This window comes from Phocoena sinus, chromosome 5 (assembly GCF_008692025.1).
Source record: "Phocoena sinus isolate mPhoSin1 chromosome 5, mPhoSin1.pri, whole genome shotgun sequence".
In the NCBI taxonomy this organism is placed as follows: Eukaryota; Metazoa; Chordata; class Mammalia; order Artiodactyla; family Phocoenidae; genus Phocoena; species Phocoena sinus.
Window position 1 is genome coordinate 126403877 of NC_045767.1, and position 25860 is coordinate 126429736.

The window sequence follows — 25860 nt, forward strand, 5'->3', positions numbered from 1 at the left end:
TCTCAAGCAAACAGGGTAGAGAAAATTTCCAGGTTCAGATGATACCGATAGGAGGTTACCTAAGCAAAAACTATTATTTATGCAAAAATTAATATTGGTAGAAGTCACTGGAGTTCAGTTTACTTTCCTACTTACCAAGGGAACAGTTTGGCATATCAGTGATACACTAGGGGAAAAAAAAAATCAAAAGACATCTCTAAAGAATACTACAGACTACTAATAAAATACCTTAAACAAACAAACATTGAGTAAGTGCATAGAATAGTACCAGCTGTGTGTGCTTTACAAGCAAAAGAAAAAAAGGGAAAAGGAAAGGAAAAAAATTTTAAAAAGTATATTTGAACTTAGCAAATGTGACAATTTAGAACATGAAGGTGAAAAAGTAATTTGGAACCCAATTATTAAACAGAAACGTTGCCCTTTGGAACATGGATGCATTAGAGACCACGTCAATCAATTCATGGAGCTAGCACAGAAGTCATTTTCCTTGGGAGCTCAAGAGAAATTGACAAATTATACTCTCTGTGAATTCTCAATTGTTTTATTTTTTTCCCCTGAGGTCAGTGATCAGTGCTTTTCTCACATGGAAATGTTTTCTTCTTTTACACTAAGCAATGGTTCCAAGCATTCTTGTATATGATTAACACGGTTACAGACACAGGAAAAAAAATTCCTTCTTGGCAAACTTTCACTTAACAGGGCTCCTCCAGTGTTTGGCCATGAGTGCCAATCACTAAACACACCTTGCTTTTCCCCAGCTCTGTGTTTAAGGTGTGGAAGCCACACCCTTCCTATTAATCACTGATGCAATCTTGCTACCTACTCAGTCAGCTTCTAAATCATGGACTAAAGAGTAAAAGTTCAGTAATATAATACCACAGACAATCTATTCTTCATAACATGGACAGTTGAGGGGATCAGACACTTGCCACCAAATACTATCCATATCTGCTTAGTATGATAAACAGACAGGCTACTTTGACTTTTGGAGGGAAAGGGATTCTTTCACAAACTTCTGGACTTGGTGTTTCCCGAGTTAAATGCTCTCATTCATAAATACAACACAAAACCGTATCAGTCTGAGATTTCTGTTGGGTAGCCATGTGTCCTAGCCCCTTTCCTCTTTAAAATTTTAAATACTGCAAAGGAAGCACTTTCCCTGGGTGGCTCCCACACTGGGGATGAAACCTCCTCTGTGGAATTCTGGCACCTTATTAATTAGTGGTTACGAGTAGGAGCTGCTCTCAGCAACTCCTATTCTGCCATCAGTCAAGTGTGATTCTGTAATAAATTCCCACGCAGCACACTATTTCTGGTAATTCTCCCTAATTAACACCAGGCCTGCTAATAATACCTCAGGTCCTATGTGTTTCTGATATAACCAAGATCTTGTCTGAGAGGACTCAGAAACGGAAACCGCCAACCTAAATTAAGCTTTTGCTGGCAAAAAAGATTTTATAGGTATTTCTGTAAGAAAACCTTTGATAATCTTACATGGGGGACATTTTGGCCAGAAAACATTGAATGACAGGGAGGCTTGTTCTGGTTTGGGCACTGAATGGGGACTTATTGTGAACACACACTGTTGAGTCTTAAGCCTATAAATCTGGTACTGGATTACTGTTTCTTAAAGAAGGAATGACAGATCTCTTATTTTGTCGGTGCATTTTAATGTGCAATGACGTGATTGATAGAAACCAAACAGCAGCTATTAAAATGTCAGATGCAGACGTGATGTTCTTATAAGTTCGGCTTCTGGAGTTTCATAAACTGTGAGCAAATACACTTGAATTTGTCTTTTATTCCAATATACAGCCTGCAACAGAAACATTCCTCTCAAATTTACACAGTTGGAAAAAAATCTGAAAGCAATGAACAGACAAGGAATAGGTGAGCCTACCTAGTTACAGAAGGGTTAGCTAATGAGATCAGAATGAGTTAAAAATGAAGTAGCGTACCCTGGTCAATGAAAGACATGAAAATGTAGATGAAAACTGATGTTGTTTGAATGTGATATATGATACAATATAATGCTTGATAGGACAGGTTACTCCAATCAATGATTGCAGCAATAAGTATTTTTAAAAGAAAGACAACTGGAGCTTATCTATTCACAACCATTTACTGTGCACATACCACATGCAGAGCATAAATATGGATTAAAATACAATAAAAGTGACAGTATTTCCAAACATATTGTTTCTGGGACATTTTGATAGGCAAATACCATGAAAGAGGAATTCTCCTGAGAATTATCACATCTCAGCCTATCCTGTGAACATGATTTTTTTTTCCCATGACTTAATGGAAACCACTTGCCACCCAAAAAGAAAAACCAGGAAAGCCTGTCTACATCACTTCATACCTGCACATGAAGGTATTACTATACTGATTATATTTCTCATGTGGTTTTTAATTAGAAAACGTATCCAAAAGCAAAATAGCACAGACATATACAAATTGAAAAATGTAAAGAAACAGAAGATGGAGATGAACACATAAGGCAAATGACACATTGAAAATCCAAAACCTTAAAACATTTGAGGGGTGATGGGGGACAAAATGAAGCCACATTAAATTTGTGTAAAATTATTCAGTGTGTTTTCCCTTCCCTTATGTCTGAAAAGCTTCTTTCAGTAGGAATGACTAAACTCCAAATATCACAAAAATGTTAATATAACTCTAGATTCACACTTGAACAGGGAAGAGGAATTGTTTTCTATAAAAGCGGTCCTTGAAAACGGTACCACGAATGCCTCTTTGTTATAGATCATTTTTAAACATAACGCTGAACTAATATTTTGAAGATTAAACTCTTATTTCTACTTGTCTTCATACAGTGACCAAATGATCAGGTTTTAGTTTTAGGCTCTAACTGTAATCTGAATCAACAGGAAATATGAATGTTACAAGCATATACAGAGGGCATTATTTTTAGGCTGCTGCTTCAGTGAGCAACATTCCATCCCTGTAAAATGCTGTACATCTGAACCGATCGCTAACATCTCTGGAAACTGGGGAATTCAAGCAGGGGATGCTTTAGAGTCATGTACTGTGATCTTAATCTGTATTACCCTAAGCACAACATTCCAAAATATACATCTAGAGAGACTAAAAGTAATGCTCTACAATAAAGAGGTAATAATTAAAGAATTGCTACTGACATGGAATATTTATAATCAGAAAAATAAATATTCAGGGAGCTCACCAGAAGATAAAGTGCCAGTTATGAAAGGATTAATGCTGGTGTATTAAATATGGCATTCCCCACTGTAAAATACAGAGGTTCTTCTGGGTTATAAGCAATACTTATTTCACAGGATTAACTGTTTTAGGAACAGACAGAAGAAGGCTTTGCCACAGAAGAGAAGGACAAAGCACAAAGACAAAATGTTAAGTTAGGAAGCGACGTTATCCTTTTAGGGATAAAATTTAGAGAAATGCAACATTATGCTCCATGAATAATATGCAGAAAGAAAAGTGTAATAAAAACGAAGTGCTTAATGTAAGATAACTTTATAAGAAATCCAGGTCAAATAAAATTCTTTGAAGGAAATACCCAAATGCCATTCCAATGCCACTGACTTATCAAATACTATCTTGGCATATAGTCTGTAAAGGCAAAACTAAATAACAACAACAACAACAAATCTCTACCACACCAAAACAAAACCACCAACTTACTTTATGTTGTGTAAAGCAAAGGACTGACACTAAGATAACGTGACAATGCACACAGCCGGCATGTCTTCTACAGGTGGTTTCAGCAGCAATGGGAAATAATGCACAATTCAGTTCCAGCTTTTAGAAAACAAACAACAAAAAACTTCCTGCCTCCCTACAGATGCAGGGTGAGGAGGTAGTTTGGGGTTGCTATTGGTGAACCATTTAGTTTGCCGCTTTGTGTCACCCTTCTCATTCTTTTATCCCCAGTTAATTATTATCTGCACGTTAAGTCTGCTAGACGATAATTAGCAGCTTTCAGGACAGATACCTTGAAAAGTTCTTAGGGAGGTTAAACAAATATTATAGCCTAAAACCCCCTTCTCTAACAAACATGCACACAATGGAAGTGAAGTCGCAAGTGACTGATGGGACAGGCAGGGCTTGGGGTTCAGTCTCAACTACAAAAGCACCCTTCCCCGAAGAAACTTAAATGATAACTCAATGTGATCATGGGCTTTTGTCCATTTTGGTAACAAAGAAAAAAAAAACAACTATCAAATGCCATAATCTCTTCTCTCAAATATCAGTAGGATCCACAATTTTACCACAATTGCTTCTCTGTCTTCCTGTGGTATCTACATAATTTTTTCCCTAAAATGAAAAAACCAAAGAAAGGCTGGTCTGAATAATTAATCACGTTCCTCTCTATACTATCAAACCTCTGTGAATTCCAAACTTCATGATTACATTTGGAAGTGGTTCATTTATTACTGAGAAAGAACTACCAAAAGAAAAAAAAATTAAATTTTTATCACATCCCCAAGCCAATCTTTTATTTTTCCAATGTAGAACTAAAGAAAAAAAATTATTCCGCAAAGAGAAATTTCAAACCTTCATCAGTCAGTAGTATAACTCTGAAACTGATCTAATTGATTCATTGTCCAAAAAGGGGGAATTTAAAAAATTTTTCTGATCTAAGCCTCTGATTTACCATAATTCCCAACAGCATTCTTTTCTCTTTATTCTCTTTAAAGACAGAGAAAACTTTCAGAGTCCAAAGTTATTCAACAAGCTCTTTACCTCAGCATGGGGAAGGGAAAAAAAATAGTTTGACTAATACAGGTGGTGAAACATACACAATGAGTAGAAATGGTCATATTTTAATAAAAGGCAAAAATTTAAAGTTTATAAGCTATATGGTAGCTTTTCTGGGGTGGAGGGGATCAGAGAAAAATATAACATCTCTTTTGGGCATGACACATTTTGATCAAAATCTCATTGGCTTTTCCTACTGGAATGATCAACTGTAAAGACAAAAAAAAAAGTATACGGTTTAAAAAACCCTGACACCTACTATTGATAAAATTCTGTTTTAAAGATAAACACTATTTTTTTTTTAAAAAACACCATGTTTCACTTATTAATTAAGTGTAAGGTATTTTTATTGCCTTTTATAGATTTACTCACAACTACCTAGTAAGGAAAGAAGGTATAATTATTTCAGCATAGAGGTTGAAGGTTTTTATTCTAAAATTTAATTCTTCACTGATTTATTCTAAGATGAATTTAATAGTCAACCAGGAAACTGGCTTTTATAAAAGTAATTTTATGGGCAGAAAATGCAGGAAAAAAAGTAATAATAAACGCCAAACTGTCTCTTTACTTTATGAAGCCAGATATTTCCTCATAGACTTGGTTTTCAAAGCTTGGAATTTATCCCTTCAGGGCCACTATTATTTTTCAAAACTCCATATAAATATTAAATCTAAAAATTAATCGGTGATTTAAATTCTCCTCTTTCTCTTCAAATTTCTTCTCTTCCCCTGCGCTGTTGACTTTCAAATATTCACGGAGTGAGCATGTTTCTTGCAAAGTGGCTTGTCCTTCTTGGAGAAAAAGGTCTGACCTTCCAAACTTTCACAACATACCTGAAAAAGAAGCATTATTTGAGAATATCATTATTTTATCAAGTACGCCTAACAAGGGGAAAATGATTTTTTTACCCAATGGATAACATGACAAAGCACTTTAGTTGGTTGTGTTAGACCCCCTAGCATTTCACGATTACTATTATATTCCATGGAATCTTTCAAAAGCAATGAAGAATGACTTTTTCCTGGAATGCATTCTAATTTATTTAAACTCACTGATCATTATTTTTCTCTGTTGGGAATGACTACTTGGCCCTAGTGAAAAAATTAACACATAAATACGTCACATTAAATATAATTTCTCTTCTCAGATTCTGGTCAATGTTTTAAATCTGTCTCTTGTTGTGGAGAAACAAAGCATTCAGAGAAACAAACCAAAAAACCCAGCACAGTTGCTTTGCCACCCATTCCCAAGCCCCTAAATATACAGTCACAGAATACCTGAGTTATTTTTAATTCATTTCTTTGTTTCTTAAAATGAAAACCCTAGTCAACATCTGGCTGCTGGAAGTTATGTCGTCAGTTAACTATTCGCACTTATGTCTTATTTTTCCTACTGTCTTTGTTAATTTTAATGCTCCTGAGCAGATCTACCAGAGAATAGGAGGCAGCAAATCTGCTAACAGTTGTGGCTTTTTATAGATTTTGTGAAGTCTAAGAGATGGATGAGGTAAACAAGACAGGGTTCAATGGTAATGTTTGAGGAAATTATTTGACTTCAATTAACAAGCCTTTTCCCCCTCCTACAATGGGTATTAAAAACTATTAGAAATATTAAATATAATTAAAAAAAAAACAAACATCTGAACAGAATACTTTATTAGATATTTACTTCTAAATTTAAAAAATATATATCTTAGGTTCACGTTAATCTCTGAATCAATACTCATCATTAAAAATAAAGCCCAAAATAATAAAATATCAAATGAAAGAGGTAAATATACTACTACAAGTTTATTATAGTCTCAAAAAGAAAAGAACATTCATAGACTATTACTAAGGAAGGAAATGGATCAACGTACAGTTTACTTCCAGTGTTAAGTCAGTAATAGATTTTTATAACAGTTTACTTCTATTTTAAGAAGTACCTATGTTTTCATAAATTACTAAAAGCACTCCAATAAAACATAGTTTAAAAAAAGTAAAAGGCTCTTATTTTAAGAAATATATAGCTTCTTCTTATAAACAAAAATGTATCAAAAAATAGGATTTTCTCTAAAGGGGTAAACATCATAGTCTATTTGAAATTGCCAAACAATTTCAAAAAGTACCGAAAATTTTAATAAACAATTTTCAAAATCACTGTAAAAATATTTCTAGGTTTGAAGCACTGAAAGATATAAAAACTGTTATTTCAATTTAGTGCTTAGGCTAGAACCAGCCATACTGTGCTCCTTCAATTCGGAAACAAGAGTTTACTTACTGAGCATACAAAGCAAGTGTCGTGCCAGGTGTAGGCCAGAGCTTCCAGGAACATGTCACCAGCTTCTATGGGAAACTCACATCCATGGCATATAGTGCCAAAGAGGGCATAATAATCTGTATTGGGGCAGGGGTAGGGGTAGACACAATTTAAACATGACAAAGCTTTAGAATGATAGGTTTTAGAAAAAAGCAACAAAATGGGAATTAAATGAGATAATGAAGATAAAGCTACTAGTAACTGGAAAATTTTCAGATGGCATAAAATTTGGCTTGAGATACACGCGTAGTATATTTCAGGTTACCCCTGGTAAACGTTATATATGCAACTTAACATCCTCTATTATATTTTTCCATATAATACTCCTCAGTTCTGTCCAACTTCTTAAATGCCCAAATATGCATGAAGAAGAACATTGTTCTCTGATAAGTTATCAATAGCCATAATTGTTTCAATAAAATATAAGAGAACTTCCAGCAACTAGTAACAATAAGACTAGTGAACATAAATGAAGAAGAAATACCTGATATTAGCAAATTTCATAGCACATCTGACTTGGTAAGGAAGAAAAACAAGTCACAGGAAACCTCCATGAAGAAATGCTGTGACTGAGTTTCTGGCTGGACTGTATCACAACAATATTAGCCACTGTTTCTTTTGCTGTATTTTCTTTTCCATTTTATGACTTCATGCTGAAAATCCTTAGCCAGAGAACACCTCTTACTTGACACAGATTAGAGTCATAAAATATCAATATCTTCCTTCTGAAGAAAGTAGTTTTGACAAGATGCCTCTGTATTATCACTAAATTAGAACTTCCTGGCAATTTTCTTTTCTTTTCTGCAGCTGCTCTTACTATGTGTGTTCACTCATGGTTCACTCTGTGACTTAGGACACTTCCAATCCCACCTGGGCTGGAGGAGAAAGTAGGCTACCACCCGCGGCGTGAGTCACCTTTCCAGCCATCCTCAATACTCCTCAGTGCCAGCTGTTCAACACACACCCACAGAGCCCCACTGTGCGCCAGGCGCTGTTCTAGGCACCGGTTGGGGGCACAGGGGAGAAGACAGACGGGGTTGTTCACCTCATGGGGCTTACAGTCTCATTGGGAGCAGGACGTCATCATTTATTATATTTTAAAAATAAATGATAATAAACAACTTCAGATTGTGACAAAGACCATAAGGGAAAGGAAAGAGTGATGTGAGAATAGTTGGGGGAGGTGTATAACACTACACTCTAGAGGAGGGTTAGGAAAGGCTTCCCTGAGGAGAAAACAGTTGTGCTGTGACTTGAAAAAAAGGGGGGCAGAAATCACCTCAGAAGAGCTGGGGAAGGACATTCCAGTCAGAAGAAATAGCGAGTACAAAAGCCCTGAGGCCGGAAGTATCCAGCAGGTTCAGAAACAACCAAGGGGCCAGGTATGGCTAGAATCCAGTGACAGAAAATCAGGTGGAGGAGATGAGGTTGGCAAAGCTGGACCTAGGGAGGAGTATAGTTTTTACTCTAGTGGAAGCCATAGGGGTGTCAAGCACAAGCTGATTCACCTTCACACAAGTATTACCGTGGCTATCTGAGGGTGGGGGGAAGAAGATAAACCACTTTGGCTGGCAATTATAATGCCCAGGCAAAGAGTGAGGGTGAACTGGAGTTCGTGGGGACAGTGGAGGTGAGAGAAATGAATGAATTCCATATCCACTGGGGGTAGAACTGTTAGAATTTACTAATTAGATTGGGCAAAGAAGGGTCAAGTCATGTTGACCAGCCTCAAATTAGAAGCTGACTGCTTCTTTAACTTGACTACTATGGACTATTCCCTTTGTCCAGCACCACCCTTTGAATTGCAAGGTAGCACAACAATAAAATCCCAGAGTGGCAATGCAGGGGTACTGAGTGGAGGCATAAAAAAGGAAATATTTTATTTTTTGAAACGTGTGTGGAGTAGTAATATCTAAGTAAGCATAATATCAATAAATAAGTGCTAAGAAAGCCCACTTATAGTCTTTGGGAAGGAAAAGGAAGTGTTCACAGTTTAGGTAATAGGACAAATGTCATAGACTGGTCTTTAGAGCCTGTTTTAAAAAAAATAATCTTAACCAAGGGAGCAGTCCAAACCACAATTACCCTCCCATTCAGTGAAAGTAACAAAGGATTTCCAATTTGTTGTCAAAGCAGTGGTCTTCAAGAGCATGTCACTACTATATTCAAAAGTTGAATATTTCTCATTTTTATAACCACTAAAATTTCACTAGTGGAGTGTAAGGGGTGGCTTTAAGCTACACGATTTGGTAGGATTTATGTCCAGAAGTTATTCGGGATTCAAGAATAATAGTTTTCTAAATTGCTTACATGGTCATTTCTCTCAATGAATCTGGGAATATGTTTTGACCAAGTCACATACAAATCTTACATATTTTTTTTGCTATGTATTTAAAGTAACATTAAGCGCTCCTAGAACATCCAGCAAAACTATTTTGCCCAATATTTCCTTTCGGCTTTATAGCACTATAAGGGACAATGTTTTGTCTTCATTCAAAACTTAAGAAACTCCTGGCTTTAGGATCTTACCGGTCTCACAGTAGGGCTCGCCGTCCTCCAAGTGAAAGACATTATTACGAATGGGTTTCCCACAGGCCACACACACAAAACAGGAAACATGCCAAGTTTGTTTCAAAGCATTGATGACTTCCTGTTATAGAAAGGAAATGGACGTAAAGAAAGGTGATGATTATTCTACTAGCTGTACCAATACAGTCCTTTTAAACTGACCCAAAGGAGACATACATGCTTTGTCTTTGCCTAAGCTTTTCATCTAATGAACTAGAGATATTTAAGGACAGACTCACAAATCATCTAAGCTGATGCATAATATAAAATATGCATTTTCACAAATACACATCTATAAACTTACTTAAAGAATGAGTAGTGTTATTTAAACATTATAAATGTGGTGAATCCAAGTAAGCATTTCATAAATGTTTGCTACCCTACATTCTGCTTTCCCTGAAAGGGTGTCAGGAAACATTAACTTGTAAAGATTTCACAGTATTATCTTGAAAATGTCATGGAGGAATGGCAAAACACTTAAAAACTAAAACAAGCCTATACTGTGTCACACGATGGAAGCAACAACTTAATCAGTGTAACCCAATCATGTTTAACACATGGTTAGGATCTTGGAAATCAGCTATGGCTGTACTAAGCACACATTCATATGAGTGTCTAAAATTTGAATCATAAAGCATGGATTCTAGTCAACAATAGTCCTATGGTTACATATACCAAGAATCAAAGACCTGGGCCAGATTTTAATTAGTAAAAGAAGTTCTGGGGAGTTGGATTTGCAAGGAATTGTTTCTTTGAATTGACAGAACTAGATGGAGTCATTAAAAATCATTTTTGGGGCTTCCCTGGTGGCACAGTGGTTGAGAGTCCGCCTGCCGATGCAGGGGACATGGGCTCGTGTCCCGGTCCGGGAAGATCCCACATGGGCCCATGAGCCATGGCCACTGAGCCTGCATGTCCAGAGCCTGTGCTCCGCAACGGGAGAGGCCACAGCAGTGAGAGGCCTGTGTACCGCAAAAAAAAAAAATTATTTTTGAAGAATAGTTAACATTATAGGAATTTACTCTTTCCACAACATTTATCACAAAAAGGAGGATGCTATACATAAAGTATGGTTACAATTTTGTAAACGAATTACTCATAAGGAGCAAACTGGAAGAAAACACATCCTAAGCTTAAGAGGAACTCTCTGGGACTGGTAAATATATAGATCATTTTAATTTTATTCTTTACATGTTTTGTATTTTCTAATTGTTGTAGAGTGAAATATTTTCTTTTCTAATAATAAATATTGTCAAAATAAGAGACAACAAAAAAAGAAGATGATATAGATAAGTTATCGGCCATAGAAAATGCCACATTTCACTACTGAAGGGCTATGGGAAGAAATGGAAGTTATTTATATCCAAAGAGATCACCATGAACGTGTACAAGTGGACATTCAACCAAATCATTTCCCAAGGCCTCTAGTATCTACTCAACTCTCTATCCTTGAGACAGATTACTATCCCTTCTTTAACAGGTTATCAAACAACTAAAACACAGTCCAGAAAATCTGTCCCTTTAGTGAAGTTCTGGCCCACGTCTGAAGCAATGAGTTTAAGATTTCCATTTCCTAGAAACTCATTTGGTGCTAAGACTCTTACTTAACTTTATTAATCATTCTAGAACTCATGGAATACATTTATACACTAAAAGAGTATTAATGTATTCTACTTATTAATTATTTGTCATTCGAAAAGGTACAGCCTGAATCACTCTCCTCTTGTCCTCTTCAAACATTGTACAAATTAAGAATATAGGAATATTCCAGTAGTATATTTATAATTTTAAAGTGTCTTCAAAGTTTTAGACCCATTTAAAGATGTATTCTAAAATTAAGGCTACTCGGTAATTCATACTAGCTTTTCTCTCAATTGGTATGAATTACAGTTTCATTATTGTATTTTCATATTGAGAATATTAGAACTCAGCAATGTAATTTCCAAATTTTGCATGAGTTTCATATGAGTCCAGGTACCTTGGCTGCTTCTAAAGTAAAATTTCAACTCCTGGTCACCCATAGGAAATGCCTTACCCTTACTTCACAACTGCAAAATGGGTATTCCAGAGTAGGAAATTCATTAATTCATCATTATTTATTATGTATCTGAATCCTAAATTACTCCCTTTTTGTTTAAAAAAAAAAAGGTGTGGCTTGATTATTTTTCTATCACATGTATACCTCATAAAACTGAGGTTATATTTTTAAACATTATATGCATTCAAGAAAAATATATCATTTATAAGCCTCATGTTTTATATATTTCATGAGATCTGTGCCCTAAGCTTGAACCCTGACAGATGGGGAAGTGCTGCTCTTATAAAAGCGATGGAATTTAATTTAAAACAGTAAAGGTGTCAATTCTGAGAACTCAGATGTGTGTGGTCCTGTGCGACCTCTTCATTCCTGAGCAAACAGGGTCCTGTTGAGGTAGCACACCCACAGTAAATTATTTTTTCCCCACAGTGGCTAGACTTTCACCAGACAAGCCAGCACTTAGTAAGACAAAACCAAAGACAACTTAACCCCATGAGTCTGATAGACTTCTACAGAGGTCTATTTAGTTTTGTTTTGCAAAAATAAATAGTGATGAAAGCAGAGAGGGGATCAAGCAAGAAGAAAATAGAGAGCAAAAATGACAGAAGGGTTTCATATCAAAAAATTGTTCTGCTTGAAAACTCACTCGGAGTGAAAAGGTTTCCAATACTTACTCCAAGGATCTTCCTCTGGCATCGACCACATACAGGTGCAAAGAATCTCTCATAGCAGAGCTCACAATACAGGGCTCCCTGCTCCTCTACGAATCCAATGTAGGCCATCGTATTTTTGCAGTGAGCACAGTTAAATTCTTCTGGGTGCCAAGATTTCCCCAGTGCCACTAGGAATGGTCCCCTGCCAAAACAAAAGAGATCAAGTTGGCTTAGGAATAAAGGTTTCTAGTTAGCCTGAAGAGGACCTCTTGTACGCAATGTCCAAACAATTAAATACTTGCTCAACTGTCCTTCGCAGGGGTGCTGGAAATTTACATAGGAACTCTGCTCCTTGAAGTGAAAAGGACAGGAGAGAGGAATAAGCACTGAAGGGATTCCTTCAAGAAAGGCCATCTCTGCCCCCTGGTTTTCTGCATTCAAGGGATTTGGTAGTTAGGGTTTTTGAGCTGCAATGCATGAGTGCATCATGATTACGACTGAGAATGAGAATATTAACTGTGACAGAAAATGAAGTAACCAGGAAAAATATATATGGGCTAGGCAGAAAGGAGAGCTTGAAATTTCCATAAAATAAAAAAAAGGAAAAAAATCTCAATTTGGTAATGTCAGCATCTTAAAAACAGTAACAATTATTACTGGAAAAAACATTCTAGTCAATTTCTCTTCCCCATACATTGTTTCTTATACTTATTTCTCAACTTTGTTAGACACACCAAATCCTCCCCCTCCAAAATGACTACAGAAATTATAAACTGGGTATTAGAGATGGTTTGAAGCTACTTAGAAAGGTTTTATTTAATTCAAACATGACTGATTTTTAATGTACATTTGTATCAAGGTAAGAAATGTTTGTAAAGTGATTTTTTTCCATTAAATACTATACAGCCATGAACTGATAAGATGGGTTTGGTTTGCTTGACAGGAATCCATTATGAAGATTTATCTAGTCATGAAGCCTGTGGAGATTAACCTTTCTAGCCTCTGCAACATACTTTTCAGTAGCTACATCACACTAATTTTTATTCATAGAGTGGCTTTACCTCCAAGGCACTTTTACAGTTATCTAATTTGTCCATGCAACATTCCTGTGAGACAGACCAGGGCAGTTATTATGAACCCAGTTTAACAGATGGAGAAGCTGAGATACAGAATGTTCACAAGGTATGACATATATCATAAAATCACTGATTGAATGAAGGCCAGAAGCTGAATTTCCTGATTTCTATTACACTGCTCTAGTCTAATGATATTCTGTCTCTGATCACACTACCATCAATTATCATCACTGAGTAACCACAGGGTATCTAACTCTTAGTAAGCATAGGATATCTGACTTTTAGATAGATTATTAGTGGGAAAAGTCACAGTAACGAGCATCACAAAGTCGAAACATTTTTTAGCCTTTGACAACAACAGAAACCTTGATATTCAGTAACTATCTTCCATTGGGAAATTCTTTGCAAATACACTGTCATTTTTCTCAGAACCAGCACTTACCTGACTCTGCAAGAGTCAGGTAAGTAGAAAGGCCCTTGATGAATAATTAAAATGTGTTCTGTGGGAGTAAGAGGGTATTTTTTACCTACTTTTTGTTAACTTGTTTCTTATTACTAATATGATACCATTTTGTATAAGCTAGTGCATGCAACTCTCTTAACATTTGAGAAAAGTAGTTTATTATTATTATTATTTTTAAACTTTAGGGTACCATTCTTGTTACCACTAACAAGGAATGCCTTTGTTAACTAATTCCTGCCAGGAAAAAAAAAGGGCTACAGATCACTTATTCTGTAACCAAATATTTTGGTAGGCTGTCCCTCAACTTGTAACTGGTTTATAAACTACAGTCCTACTCAAGAAAGAGTTCATTTCATTTTCTCAGTATATACCTGGCAAGTAGTTTACTTTCAAAGATAAGCCAAAGAGTCACAATGCTCAAAGCCAGACAAAGTTTTAGGAGAGCACTTAGCTTTTCCACCAGGTAGGTATCTCGTTATGTAGGCCTGAAAAATCTGCCAGGCTAAATTTACTGTGTAAATTTAGAGTATGGTAGAACTTTAGGGTTTTATGCTATGATTTGCCTGGACATTAAAGCAGGTTCTAAACTATTTACGAGGGTGAATTTATCAGGGCACATCTTCAGCTCATCCAGAAGGGTGGATAGCCCCTGAGGCCAGTATCCTTATTGACTCTTCAGTTTGCAAAAGAAGTCAATTCAATCTCAATTTCCACTTTCTGTTAAAGCAGAAGTGTCAGTATGCACTTGGAAGAAAGAGTTTTCCTCCTGAAACATGCCCATCAGTGCTACCAAATATTTAACAAACTTCATCTGAGAAAAAAAAAAGACATTTAAGAACAGCTGATTGCATTTTCTAGACTTTCTAAAATATGTGTTGAGATCAACTCAGAGAACCCTGTTCTGTGAATCGGAGCAGACTGGGCCTGCCCCGTCCCACAGGATAATTCCTTTAATGATGGGTGCTAAGTGTGACACCATCAGTCTGCACTGACACTTGTGAAAGGAAACAGCTCCATGAAACCCACCCCTGCTCTTTCTGGAAGTTCCGGTTGAGAGTGCTGTTCGTTAGATCACACATGGCTGTTTTTACATGGATTCCTTGGAGAAGTTCCTTTCAGGTTTTTGTAACAAGACGGTTTTGCTTTTTCTGGGCAAGAGATTTTATTTTTTTATCTCACTGAACAGTAATTTGCAAAATTAATTTTATTTGTTTTGTCAGCTGCTAGAAGGCTTACAGCCAAATTCAGTCTAACCATAGGCAAGTATATATGTCATTACTGTCCAGACAAAATGACAAATTTTTCTCCAGGCTTCATTTTTAATAGTCCCATCCATGATTTTCATTCTTCTTTTGCTCCCTTTTGTTATTTAGAAGGTTTTCTTATATTTCATATATTCTTAAAAAGTCTTTTTGAAAGCTTTCTGGGATAGAGTCCACTATATATAAATAAATAAATAACCCACTGAAAGGGTATTTTGAGGTATTTACTTAAGTTTCTTTGTCACATTTGAATAGTGAACAATCTTAACGACAGTAAAGAAATTCTCTCTGCACCTTTAAAAAGTGATTTGAGGGCTTCCCTGGTGGCGCGGTGGTTGAGAGTCCGCCTGCCGATGCAGGGGACACGGGTTCGTGCCCCGGTCTGGGAGGATCCCACAAGCCACGCAGCGGCTGGGCCCATGAGCCATGGCCGCTGAGTCTGCGCGTCCAGGGCCTGTGCTCCGCAGCAGGAGAGGCCACAACAGTGAGAGGCCCGTGTACCGCAAATAAAGCAAAAAAAAAAAAAGTAAAAAAGTGAGTTGACAGTGACCTGTGCTCCTGCCAGCCTTCCTTTCTTACATAAACAGGCTCTGTGCAGATACTCCTCGGCTGAACTGAAAGAGCATCTTCCCCATCAATGCCACTGAAGTTATGTATAAACAATAAAATCTATATATAACAGAGTCCTGTCTTGTCTGTGTCAGCAGAGACTAATTTAACAAATTCATTAACACAGGATGAACAGAATACGTTCTTCTTATCCCAGGTAGGATTGGGTTTCCGTCTGGGAACTGCAAGGCAGGCTTGCTTAACTGCACAGTGGAATGAAGCATTCAGCTCCCTCTCAGAGCCCTCTGCATCCATGAACCTCCCTGAATCCCTGCTGACGGACAAGTGAAGGAAGGGGAGACAGCTGAAGCACTGATTGGCTGAGAGAGCAGAGCTATGGCGTGGAACTTTTCACCCTGTTCATTTTCTGTGAGACTGATGCCAAAAAAAAAAATTATTAATAATGGAAGGAAAGGTAGGGAAGGATGCTAAGGGAATAATTCAGAGAAAAAGAACAGCTTAGTCAGAAAGGTGAAAAGAACTGCAAATTTCAACAGGCACAGCTAATAGGGATTTAGGTTGAAAACCAAACGCTTATTTCTTTTTTTTTTTTTTTTTTTGACTACCACAATAGGTTTATTGAACATCCACCATTCTCATACAGATACAAAATTAAAGAAATAGAAAAAAAAACTTTTCCTGCTGATGAGAACTCTTAGGATTTACTCCCTTAACTTTCAAAGGTAACATACAGCATACAGCCTTGTTGATTCAAACATAACAAGCATACAGCCTTGTTGATTCAAAGGCTTACTTCTTGCTTCCCTTTGTTATTTAATTCTTAACAGTAACCCTCACTGATAGAACTTAACTCTATAAATAGATGGAGAAAACATCAGAGAAGTTAGGCAACTTCTCTGAGATGATGTGGATCATGAACTGGAAAGCTAGAATCCTCCAGGGCCCAGCCACTGCAGGTTAAAATTTTTTATTTAACCAGAAGTTAAGTGCATCAAAAGAAGTTAAAAAGAAAGTTAAAAAAAATCAAAATAAGTTAATTAACGAAAGTTAAAAATAAAGCCACATAAAAAATAACTCACATGCTCAAAAATAAATATGGAATCTGATAGTTGGCTACAGGGGTCACTGAAGCAGAAGATGTGACATATCATACCAGATCCATATGCATATAAGTATTGAAATCACCAAAATGAATTCCCATTATTAAAGATTTTCCTGAGGCAGGATTAATTTTTGAACTTTACAACTATGACAATTTAGAGCCCTATAGCTATTTCATGACTTTTCCTCAGTGCCATGATTCAGGACTCCTTACTATGGCTATAAGGGCAGTACATATATATTTCTTATATTAGCAGGGTACTATGTACTGCTCATGACACTTACATTACTGCATTATGGTTATCTATTTCAGGTCTCCAGATGATAAAATACATGAAATCAGGGACTGCCTCTTAACATTTATATACTATGGTGCCAGTATGGCAACTTGCACTTGTTTTCTTTTTTTAATATATTTTTAAAAATTACTAAACAAAGTATTGCCTAAATAATACAATTTAGGCAAAACATCCATAATCTTTTCAAGATTCAAATAAACCAAAGAATTATAAACATTAGATGAAAATAAAATGGTCTATGGAGTTTTAAGCTAAAAATATGTTCAATAAGAGACAATCAGTTCAGTACTAACATTCAGTGATCCAGGTTTCTGAGATTTTCCAAAAACAATGAACTTTTCTAAAATAAAAATAAAATAAAACATAAAATTTGCCTTAGTTTGCCTTTACTTAAAAATATTTTTGAAAATTTGAAACATTTAGAAAATAAATATAAAACAATATAAATTATAAACAAATAATGTAAATTACACTGGAAAACCAAACAACAATATAAATTATAAAATAATCTTAAACTTCTCAGGTTCTGCCAGGTTACAATATTCTATACTGAAAGTATCAAGCCTACAACTGCAGCTTGTTTTTAAAACAGGTGTCCAAGAGAATGTCACCTGACCTAACGCCTCCTTGCTTTGGTAAGTGATGCTGACACTGAGGCCAAGAACTAGAATTATGCTTTGACTAGCTCTCTGAACTGACCACAATCTATTCAAGCTGCTTTAGCATTTGAGCACCAAGCAAATGTGCTATGTTAATTACTGTTATAGGATCTTGACATGAGCTAATACCTGTTCCTGTTAACTTCTCCAGTAAATGAAGCTCTAATGCTTAACTGATAACAAGTGCAGAGATAATCCAGAGTAGTATAAAATTTAACAGATGAGGGGGCAGTAAGTGGTGGCCATTCATGTTTTTAACGTAATATTTATTTTACTTGGCAGAAGACTGTGCATTAAAAACTGAAACCATGGCAGTTAGGGGTGGGGAATGTAATTTCTATTTTGATCTTCATATATTCTCCATACTAAGTTTTTCAGATGTGCTGGCAGTGGTGATAGCAGGATATCACAGAATTTTATAATCAGACAACAAGAATCAGAAACTGATATGGCTTGACATTTTGTTAATCCATCCAGTAATCACTTGCTTATTACAACAGGACACAAACAGCAGTGACTCCTGTCTCCATAAAGGGTGTTCTTCTCCAGACTAAAGAATCCCCACAAACCAGTCTACATAACCAAAGTACCATAACTTACAGAAACAATGTTACAAGTCAAAACTTATTTTTATTAATATTAACCTTAAAAACATAACCCTATATAGAGTTAGTAATTAAAAACATTGCTTTCTTTATTGAGACAAAGCAGTACCACACTAGATTCTATAATAGTTTAAATATTTCTGTTAAGACCCTATAGTAGTACTTTAAAAAAAATGTCTCTAACCAAATTGATACTATGATCTGAAGGGTGAGTGGGTCTACAGTCATGTATGATCTGTTCAGGTCAAACACTCTTTGAATGGCTTTTGTGTGTCGGATACTGTGCTAGACTCTGGAAACTTCTACTGATTTTCTGCTTCTCCCGATAAACCATTATTACCCCTCCCACTGCTGCTGGCTAATTCTTATACAGCAGGTGCTCACTGTGGAAAATACAAACTAAGGGAAAAATAACAGCTTACAAAATATCATGATTTCATTTCTGTAAAACAACATCTGTCCTTATGTGTGCGTGTTTTAAAAGTGTGAACTAAAATACTAATAGTGGTTACCTTGGGATGTGGAATTATGTATGAACTTCTTTTTTCGCTTTCTGTTTTTCTATATTTCGGAAATGTCACAATGAACGCAGACTACCTTTAAAAGGCAAAAGCTATTTTTCAAAAAATCATGTACTCTGTGCTGTGCTCTTGACATATTTATTATTTAATAGTGAATTAAGGAGAAGAATATTTATATTTGGTTCTTAAATAAGATATTGAGACTCCCTGTGCTCCATTTTAAGTAGTAACTAGAAACATTATCCTAAGCAATAATCATGTAAGAGAGGAGGGGAAAATGCAAGTAAGTCTTAACCTTTTTCAGCTTTAGAGGCGCTGTTGTTTCAACTATTACAAAACAAGGTAAATTAAAAATGAGGAGAGAGCTTGAGCAGTCATTTCAAGTAATCATCTGTTACTGCCAACAAGACAACTCACAGAGGCAACAGGGTCCTCTGGTGGGATCCCTGCATTAACATTCACACCTAAACCTCAGAACATTCTTCTTCTTTTTTTTTTTTTAGATGTCGGGGGTAGGAGTTTATTAATTTATTTTTGCTGTGTTGGGTCTTCGTTTCTGTGCGAGGGCTTTCTCCAGTTGTGGCAAGCGGGGGCCACTCTTCATCGCGGTGCGCGGGCCTCTCACTATCGCGGCCTCTCTTGTTGCGGAGCACAGGTTCCAGACGTGCAGGCTCAGTAGTTGTGGCTCGCGGGCCTAGTTGCTCCGTGGCATGTGGGATCCCCCCAGACCAGGGCTCAAACCCGTGTCCCCTGCATTAGCAGGCAGATTCTCAACCACTGCGCCACCAGGGAAGCCCCCCCCCCATAACGTTTTAAAAGTCACTTGTTCAGAAACGCTGAGGTTTATAAGTGCCAGTGTAATACACTCACTTAAGAGCTTACTTTTAGCCTTTTCTGCTTATCAGAATTAAAGAAACAATAAAACACACTGGGATAAAAAATATTTTAAAGAAGCAGATTATGACCTAATCTAAAATGTAAAGCATTTATGAATAGACCTGAAGGTAATTATATCCTTTAGAGCTTAGGTATTCAAAAATCCAATCTTCTTTTCTCAAGGACTCAAAGTTCTTTATTTTACATCATTAGTTATTTTTCATCTAAATGAAAGTCCTCACTTTTATAATTTGTGAAATAATGGAGTTCTTTGGGGTCCCTTTGAGTCTTAATATTTTATTATTCTCTGAAAAGCCACATTAATCATTATTTTCCCTTAGATCTGATAGGAATTAATAACTGACTAGATTGGTATTTTTAGTTTTATTATCACAGAGCCCAGAATTACTTTTTATTAAAATAGATTCTAACAAATGTATATATATTCATTTGTGTCTACTTCAATACTATTATATAGAAATACAGCAAGAATATTTTCACTAATAAAATTTCTAATCTTCCAAAATATTAAAAAAAAATCCATATTGGTATTAAGTCCTTTCAAGAAAAAATTAAAATCAAATAACCAACCTGATGACCTGGTTGCAGTGGGCACACATCGGAGTTCGTTTCCCTGCGGGAATGTGCTCGGCCCTTTGCACCAAAGTGTCCTCATCACTGGGCTGGGGCTGCCTTTCGGCTGAGTTGGCTGATGCCACTGCTCCTGTGGATGTCCCACTGCTTGCGACTCTTCCGGTAGAAGGTGCTAGGAGTTAAAACAGAAGAATCAGAATGACAACAAGCCAAATATAAACTTTTCCTAATAATCAAATAATAACATTACTTTAAAAAATAATCTATCCACTCACTTCTTCACTCATTCACTCACACTTATGGAGAGGTTACGGACCACACACTGGTCTGCGACTACAGAGTTAAAAAAGAAAAACTCAAGGATTACAACCCAGTGAAAGAGTTATGACAGATGACCGCAGAGGGTTTTGTAGGAAAAGCAGAGTCACCTCTGCTTCCAAGAGGAGATATGGTTAATGTTGAATATTGATGTTGAAATATTTCTAGTCATCCAGACATCTCTGCGAACCATTAATTAGATTTAACTCAAAATATGTCATAGCACATTAAAGATTTCAATGTGTTGAAGATAAAAGCAAAAATGAACTCCCTATATTCTGTCTCTTCCTGTACTGCCTAAGTAGACTGTGAAATCGGTCACCCGGTGATATAAGGCAGATACATAAGAAGCATCCTAGGGCCTTCCTCTCCCTCCTCTGTGGTTATAATGGGTGCTGCTGACTTTACATCACAAATGGTTCTTGATTTTGCCCCCTCGTCTCCATTCCTACAATACTGTCCTGGTTCATGTCCTCAAAGTCTCCCACCTGGACTAACCACCAAATGCCTTGTCCTCCTTAAATTCGTACTCCCACTGCCACCGAGGACGGAAATCTTATCTGATCACAGCTCTGCATAAACCATTTCAAGGATCTCATTCTTCTCTGACCACTGAGCGTAGTCCAATCTTCTAAGCACCACATACAGGTCCCTCCAGTGGTCTCTGCCTGCCGCACAGCCTCATCTGTCACCACCCTCTGCCTTTCTCTTCATGCTACAGTGAATACAAAACTGGCTCACTTCCCCTGTGAATGGGGCTATCTGTTCACAGCCTGTCCTCACCTCACTTCTCTACCATTCTTCCTATTCACCTACTAACCATCACTCATTAAGATGCAGCCCAGTCTGACTGGCGTGAGGTGATACCTCATTGTAGTTTTGATTTGCATTTCTCTACAATAAATGCTGGAGAGGGTGTGGAGAAAAGGGAACCCTCATACACTGTTGGTGGGAATGTAAATTGATACAGCCACTATGGAGAACAGTATGGAGGTTCCTTAGAAAACTAAAAATAGACCTACCATACGACCCAGCAATCCCACTACTGGGCATATACCCTGAGAAAACCATAATTCAAAAAGAGTCATGTACCACAGTGTTCACTGCAGATCTATTTACAATAGCCAGGACATGGAAGCAACCTAAGTGTCCATCAACAGATGAATGGATAAAGAAGATGTGGCACATATATACAATGGAATACTACTCAGCCATAAAAAGAAATGAAATTGAGTTATTTGTAGTGAGGTGGATGGACCTAGAGTCTGTCATACAGAGTGAAGTAAGTCAGAAAGAGAAAAACAAGTACCATATGCTAACACATATATATGGAATCTTAAAAAAAAAAAAAAAGTGGTTCTGAAGAACCTAGGAGCAGGAGCGGAATAAAGACACAGACGTAGAGAATGGACTTGAGGACACGGGGAGGGGGAAGGGTAAGCTGGGAGGAAGTGAGAGAGTGGCACGGACATATATACACTACCAAACGTAGAATAGATAGCTAGTGGGAAGCAGCCGCATAGCACAGGGAGATCAACTGGGTGCTTTGTGACCTCCTAGAGGGGTGGGATAGGGAGGGTGGGAGGGAGACGCAAGAGGGAAGAGATATGGGAACATGTGTATAACTGATTCACTTCGTTATACAGCAGAAACTAACACACCATTGTAAAGCAATTATACTCCAATAAAGATGTTAAAAAAAAAAAAAAAAGATGCAGCCCAGGAGTCAGCTGCTCCACAACTCCCCCCTGAACTATCTCTCCCTGCTTCCCCTTCCACATAATCCAGATTAAAGTCTTTTTCCCATGTTCCCGTAATTTTCCGAATGACTAGATTATTGCCTCTACTGCATATATTTGTGTCTTTTCTTCCCCAACTAGAGAGTAAGCTCCCTGAGGGCAGGAACTATGTCTTATTCTTCACCATAGCAACTAATACAGTGTCTGGAATGAATAAATGAATGAATGAATGAGTAAAGTGGAATCAATACATAAATGAACAACAGCAAAAACTGCGAAGGACTAAAACCAATAGGCCTGCTACTTACCCACAGGTGATTAAAGTGTAGTGGAAGAGAAAAGGCATATATTCTAATGGTTGACAAGGAACAACTTTTGAGAAAAGCATATGAATAATATAAATTGTGTGTGTATGTATGTGTGTGTGGTATGTATGTGGTACGTATGTAGGTGTGCATGTGTGCTGACGGGATTCACATTAAAGGCATGGTTAGAACTGGATAAGGTTAATTAGCATACTTGAAAGGCTATTTCTCCCTCACGAGAATAAAGCCTGTTTGCAATGATGTGCAACTGTAGATCCAGAAACCCTGCATTTATAAACTCCTAGCACATCTCCTCCAGCACTCTGCTTGGCACGTGAGCTGTGAAATGGCACTTTACAGGCCAGGGAGCTCGACTAGTGCCCATGTTTCAAGTGAGTCAACTGGATTAGGAACACGTTTTCACTCTCTTAGACTCACACTTTCTCTTACAGAAATGCAAAAGAAAGTTACTGTAATGTTTGCTTTGTCTACTCTCTTCCTAATTCCCTCACTGGCTTGCATAGCACAGTGCTCCTTCAATTTCTAGATCCAGGCCTGACTGCTCTTGGAGAAATGCAGATATGCATTTTCACTGCCGCAAATCTTGTTCTTATCTTTAAATTCCAGACAGGCAACATGGATTTCATCTGCTTGTGCACATTACCAGCTCATCCTCACTATTCCTGTATGTCTGCATCCTCCCACTTACTCAGGCATGGCCCTCTGGCTCTGCTGTCCCTGTCAGCCCCCAGACCCTAAGAACTGTTCCCTTGGAAATGTTTCCAAGGTCTGTCCCTTAATCCAAACCCATGCTCCAGCATTTGAGTCCTGGCCTTGAACCCCTCAAGTCTGGACGATTACAAGTCTCCTAACCAGTCTGTCTTCAGTCTCTTTTTCAGCCTACTCTGCTGGATTATTTTTCCAAATACACTACTCTGATCCTATTTTCTTGCTTATAAAGCTTCCCTAACTCTTCCCTGCAAACTCTATGCATTCCTGACAGTCCCGTCCCTGCATGAGCTCACTCCAATCTTCTTTACAACCTTGTTTTTTATGTTCACCCACATCCCCGCCATTATCATCTAACTCGGTGATCTTTATTTACCATTTAACTTGTGCCGTCCCTATCTGAAGGCACTATTCTCAAATCCTTACAACAGCCTTATGATTTAGGCATGATTAGTACCACACTTTTACTCTAGCTGAGGCAAAGAGAGGTTAAGAAAGCGGCCCAAGGTCACACAGCAAATTAAGGGCAACCCTAAAGCCAGGCGGTCTGGCTCCAGAGTCTATGCTCTTAAACACTACGCTATCGTCTACTCACTGTCCCCTGGACATGCCGTGACAGGCCCTGCTTCTATGAGGCACAGTCGATGAAATGTCCCTTTCTCCATGACTACTCATGGATTTCCCATTCTGTAAGGCTCATGGAAATTGCATCTTCTTCCCCAGTATTCCCTGATTATCCCAGTCAGAAGTGTTCTCTTGTCCCTCTTAACTTCTTTAACACCTCCACCTATGTAATATATTTGCTATTTATCAATATCCTGTAAAATTTTTCCTTCCTAAATCAATGATAAACTCTGTAAAATGACAGCTTCCTTCTATTAACTTCTTTCTACCCATTACCAGAAAACTGCCTTAAAAATAGAAGGCAGGGCTTCCCTGGTGGCGCAGTGGTTGAGAGTCCGCCTGCCGATGCAGGGGACGCGGGTTCGTGCCCCGGTCCGGGAAGATCCCACATGCCGCGGAACGGCTGGGCCCGTGAGCCATGGCCGCTGAGCCCGCACGTCCGGAGCCTGTGCTCCGCAATGGGAGGGGCCACAACAGTGAAAGGCCCGCGTACCGCAAAAAAAAAAAAAAAAAAGAAGGCGGCAAAAAATTAATATTTAATCAAGTAAATGAAAAAGGAAAGGTTCCGAATCACTTTCATTTTGTCTTTTTAAAGAACACAATTGAGATAGCTATTTTTAAAATATGGATTAGGTTCAGGATTTCAAACAGTGGGAAAGTTACCAACTGAAAAATCTGAAAATCAGACCTCAAAGAGAGTCAAACCCTTTCATCTGCCATATGCCTTTATTTCATCACATCTATGCATAAGCCCTAAAGTACTGAGTCACTGAGACATTTTTAGCAATAAAAGAGTGTAGTAATTCCCCATCAGTCATTGTAAAATGGGACAGAATCCATCTGGCCCATGCTTCAAGGAGAAGGTACATGGGAACTAACTTATTTAACACGAGAAGCCATTCTTAAACATGAAACATGTGACTGTGTCTTAAACACATATAAAGAGGCTCTGAGCTCACTGCTGTTCCTTCCTTGGGAGGAAGAAAAGCCTTGCTTTTTGTTACTGCCCCATTTTAACCACTTTGGATAAGATAGAAATTCTCACATCTCCGTTTTGTTGCTGTGTTGCTGGTACATTGGTCCTCACACAAAGCTACACAAGCCTTGTTAATTTTTACCAAGCCCTGAACGTTTCCAAGGAACAGTTATTTCCCTTATGAATAAAGTGCTGTTTCATTTCTTCAGACTGAATTTCTCACTACTCTAGCACAGGAGTGGGCAACTTTTGAGCTGTCAAGTGCCCACTCCCTGGCTTCTGCTCCCTTGGCTTATTGGGGAGAGGGAGGTGTAAGAAGGTGAAGTTTTGGAAAAGGGGAAGCACCACAAAATGAGCCCAGCTTCCTTTATAATTCTGTATAAAACTGCACTACCGGCTTCCCTGGTGGCGCAGTGGTTGAGACTCCGCCTGCCGATGCAGGGGACGCGGGTTCATGGCCCGGTCTGGGAGGATCCCACATGCCACGGAGCAGCTGGGCCCATGAGCCATGGCCGCTGAGCCTGCGCATCCGGGGCCTGTGCTCCGCAGCGGGAGAGGCCACAGCAGTGAGAGGCCCGCGTACCGCAAAAAAACAAAAACAAAAAACAAAAAAAACCCCTGCACTACCACACAGACAAAAACAGTCTTCCACAGGGAGTACAGACACCAAAATATTTCAAATTTATTGAACCTGCCATAAAAATAAATTTTATGTAGAAAAAAATATACATCTCTTTAGAGATAGCAGTTTAAAGACCTCAATCTACTTATCTGTAATAAAACCAGATTTTTCTTTTAAGTTCTAATAGAGGTATTAAATGGGAG

The 25860-nt window shown here is 37.7% G+C and overlaps 1 protein-coding gene across 3 annotated transcripts in view; it reads right to left on the reverse strand.

Annotated features, from left to right (window-relative positions):
• Positions 1-320: 320 nt before the first annotated feature.
• The window catches only part of PDLIM5 (PDZ and LIM domain 5), a 220156-nt gene continuing 194616 nt past the window's right edge, over positions 321-25860 (reverse strand). For all 3 annotated transcript variants that reach the window (XM_032631935.1, XM_032631934.1, XM_032631936.1), the window contains 5 exons: positions 20342-20516; positions 12340-12520; positions 9589-9709; positions 7021-7136; positions 321-5594 (listed from right to left, as the gene is read on the reverse strand). In XM_032631935.1, coding sequence (XP_032487826.1) covers positions 5505-5594; positions 7021-7136; positions 9589-9709; positions 12340-12520; positions 20342-20516 — 683 coding nt within the window. In that variant the 3' untranslated portion in view covers positions 321-5504. The remainder of the gene's footprint in view (positions 5595-7020; positions 7137-9588; positions 9710-12339; positions 12521-20341; positions 20517-25860) is intronic.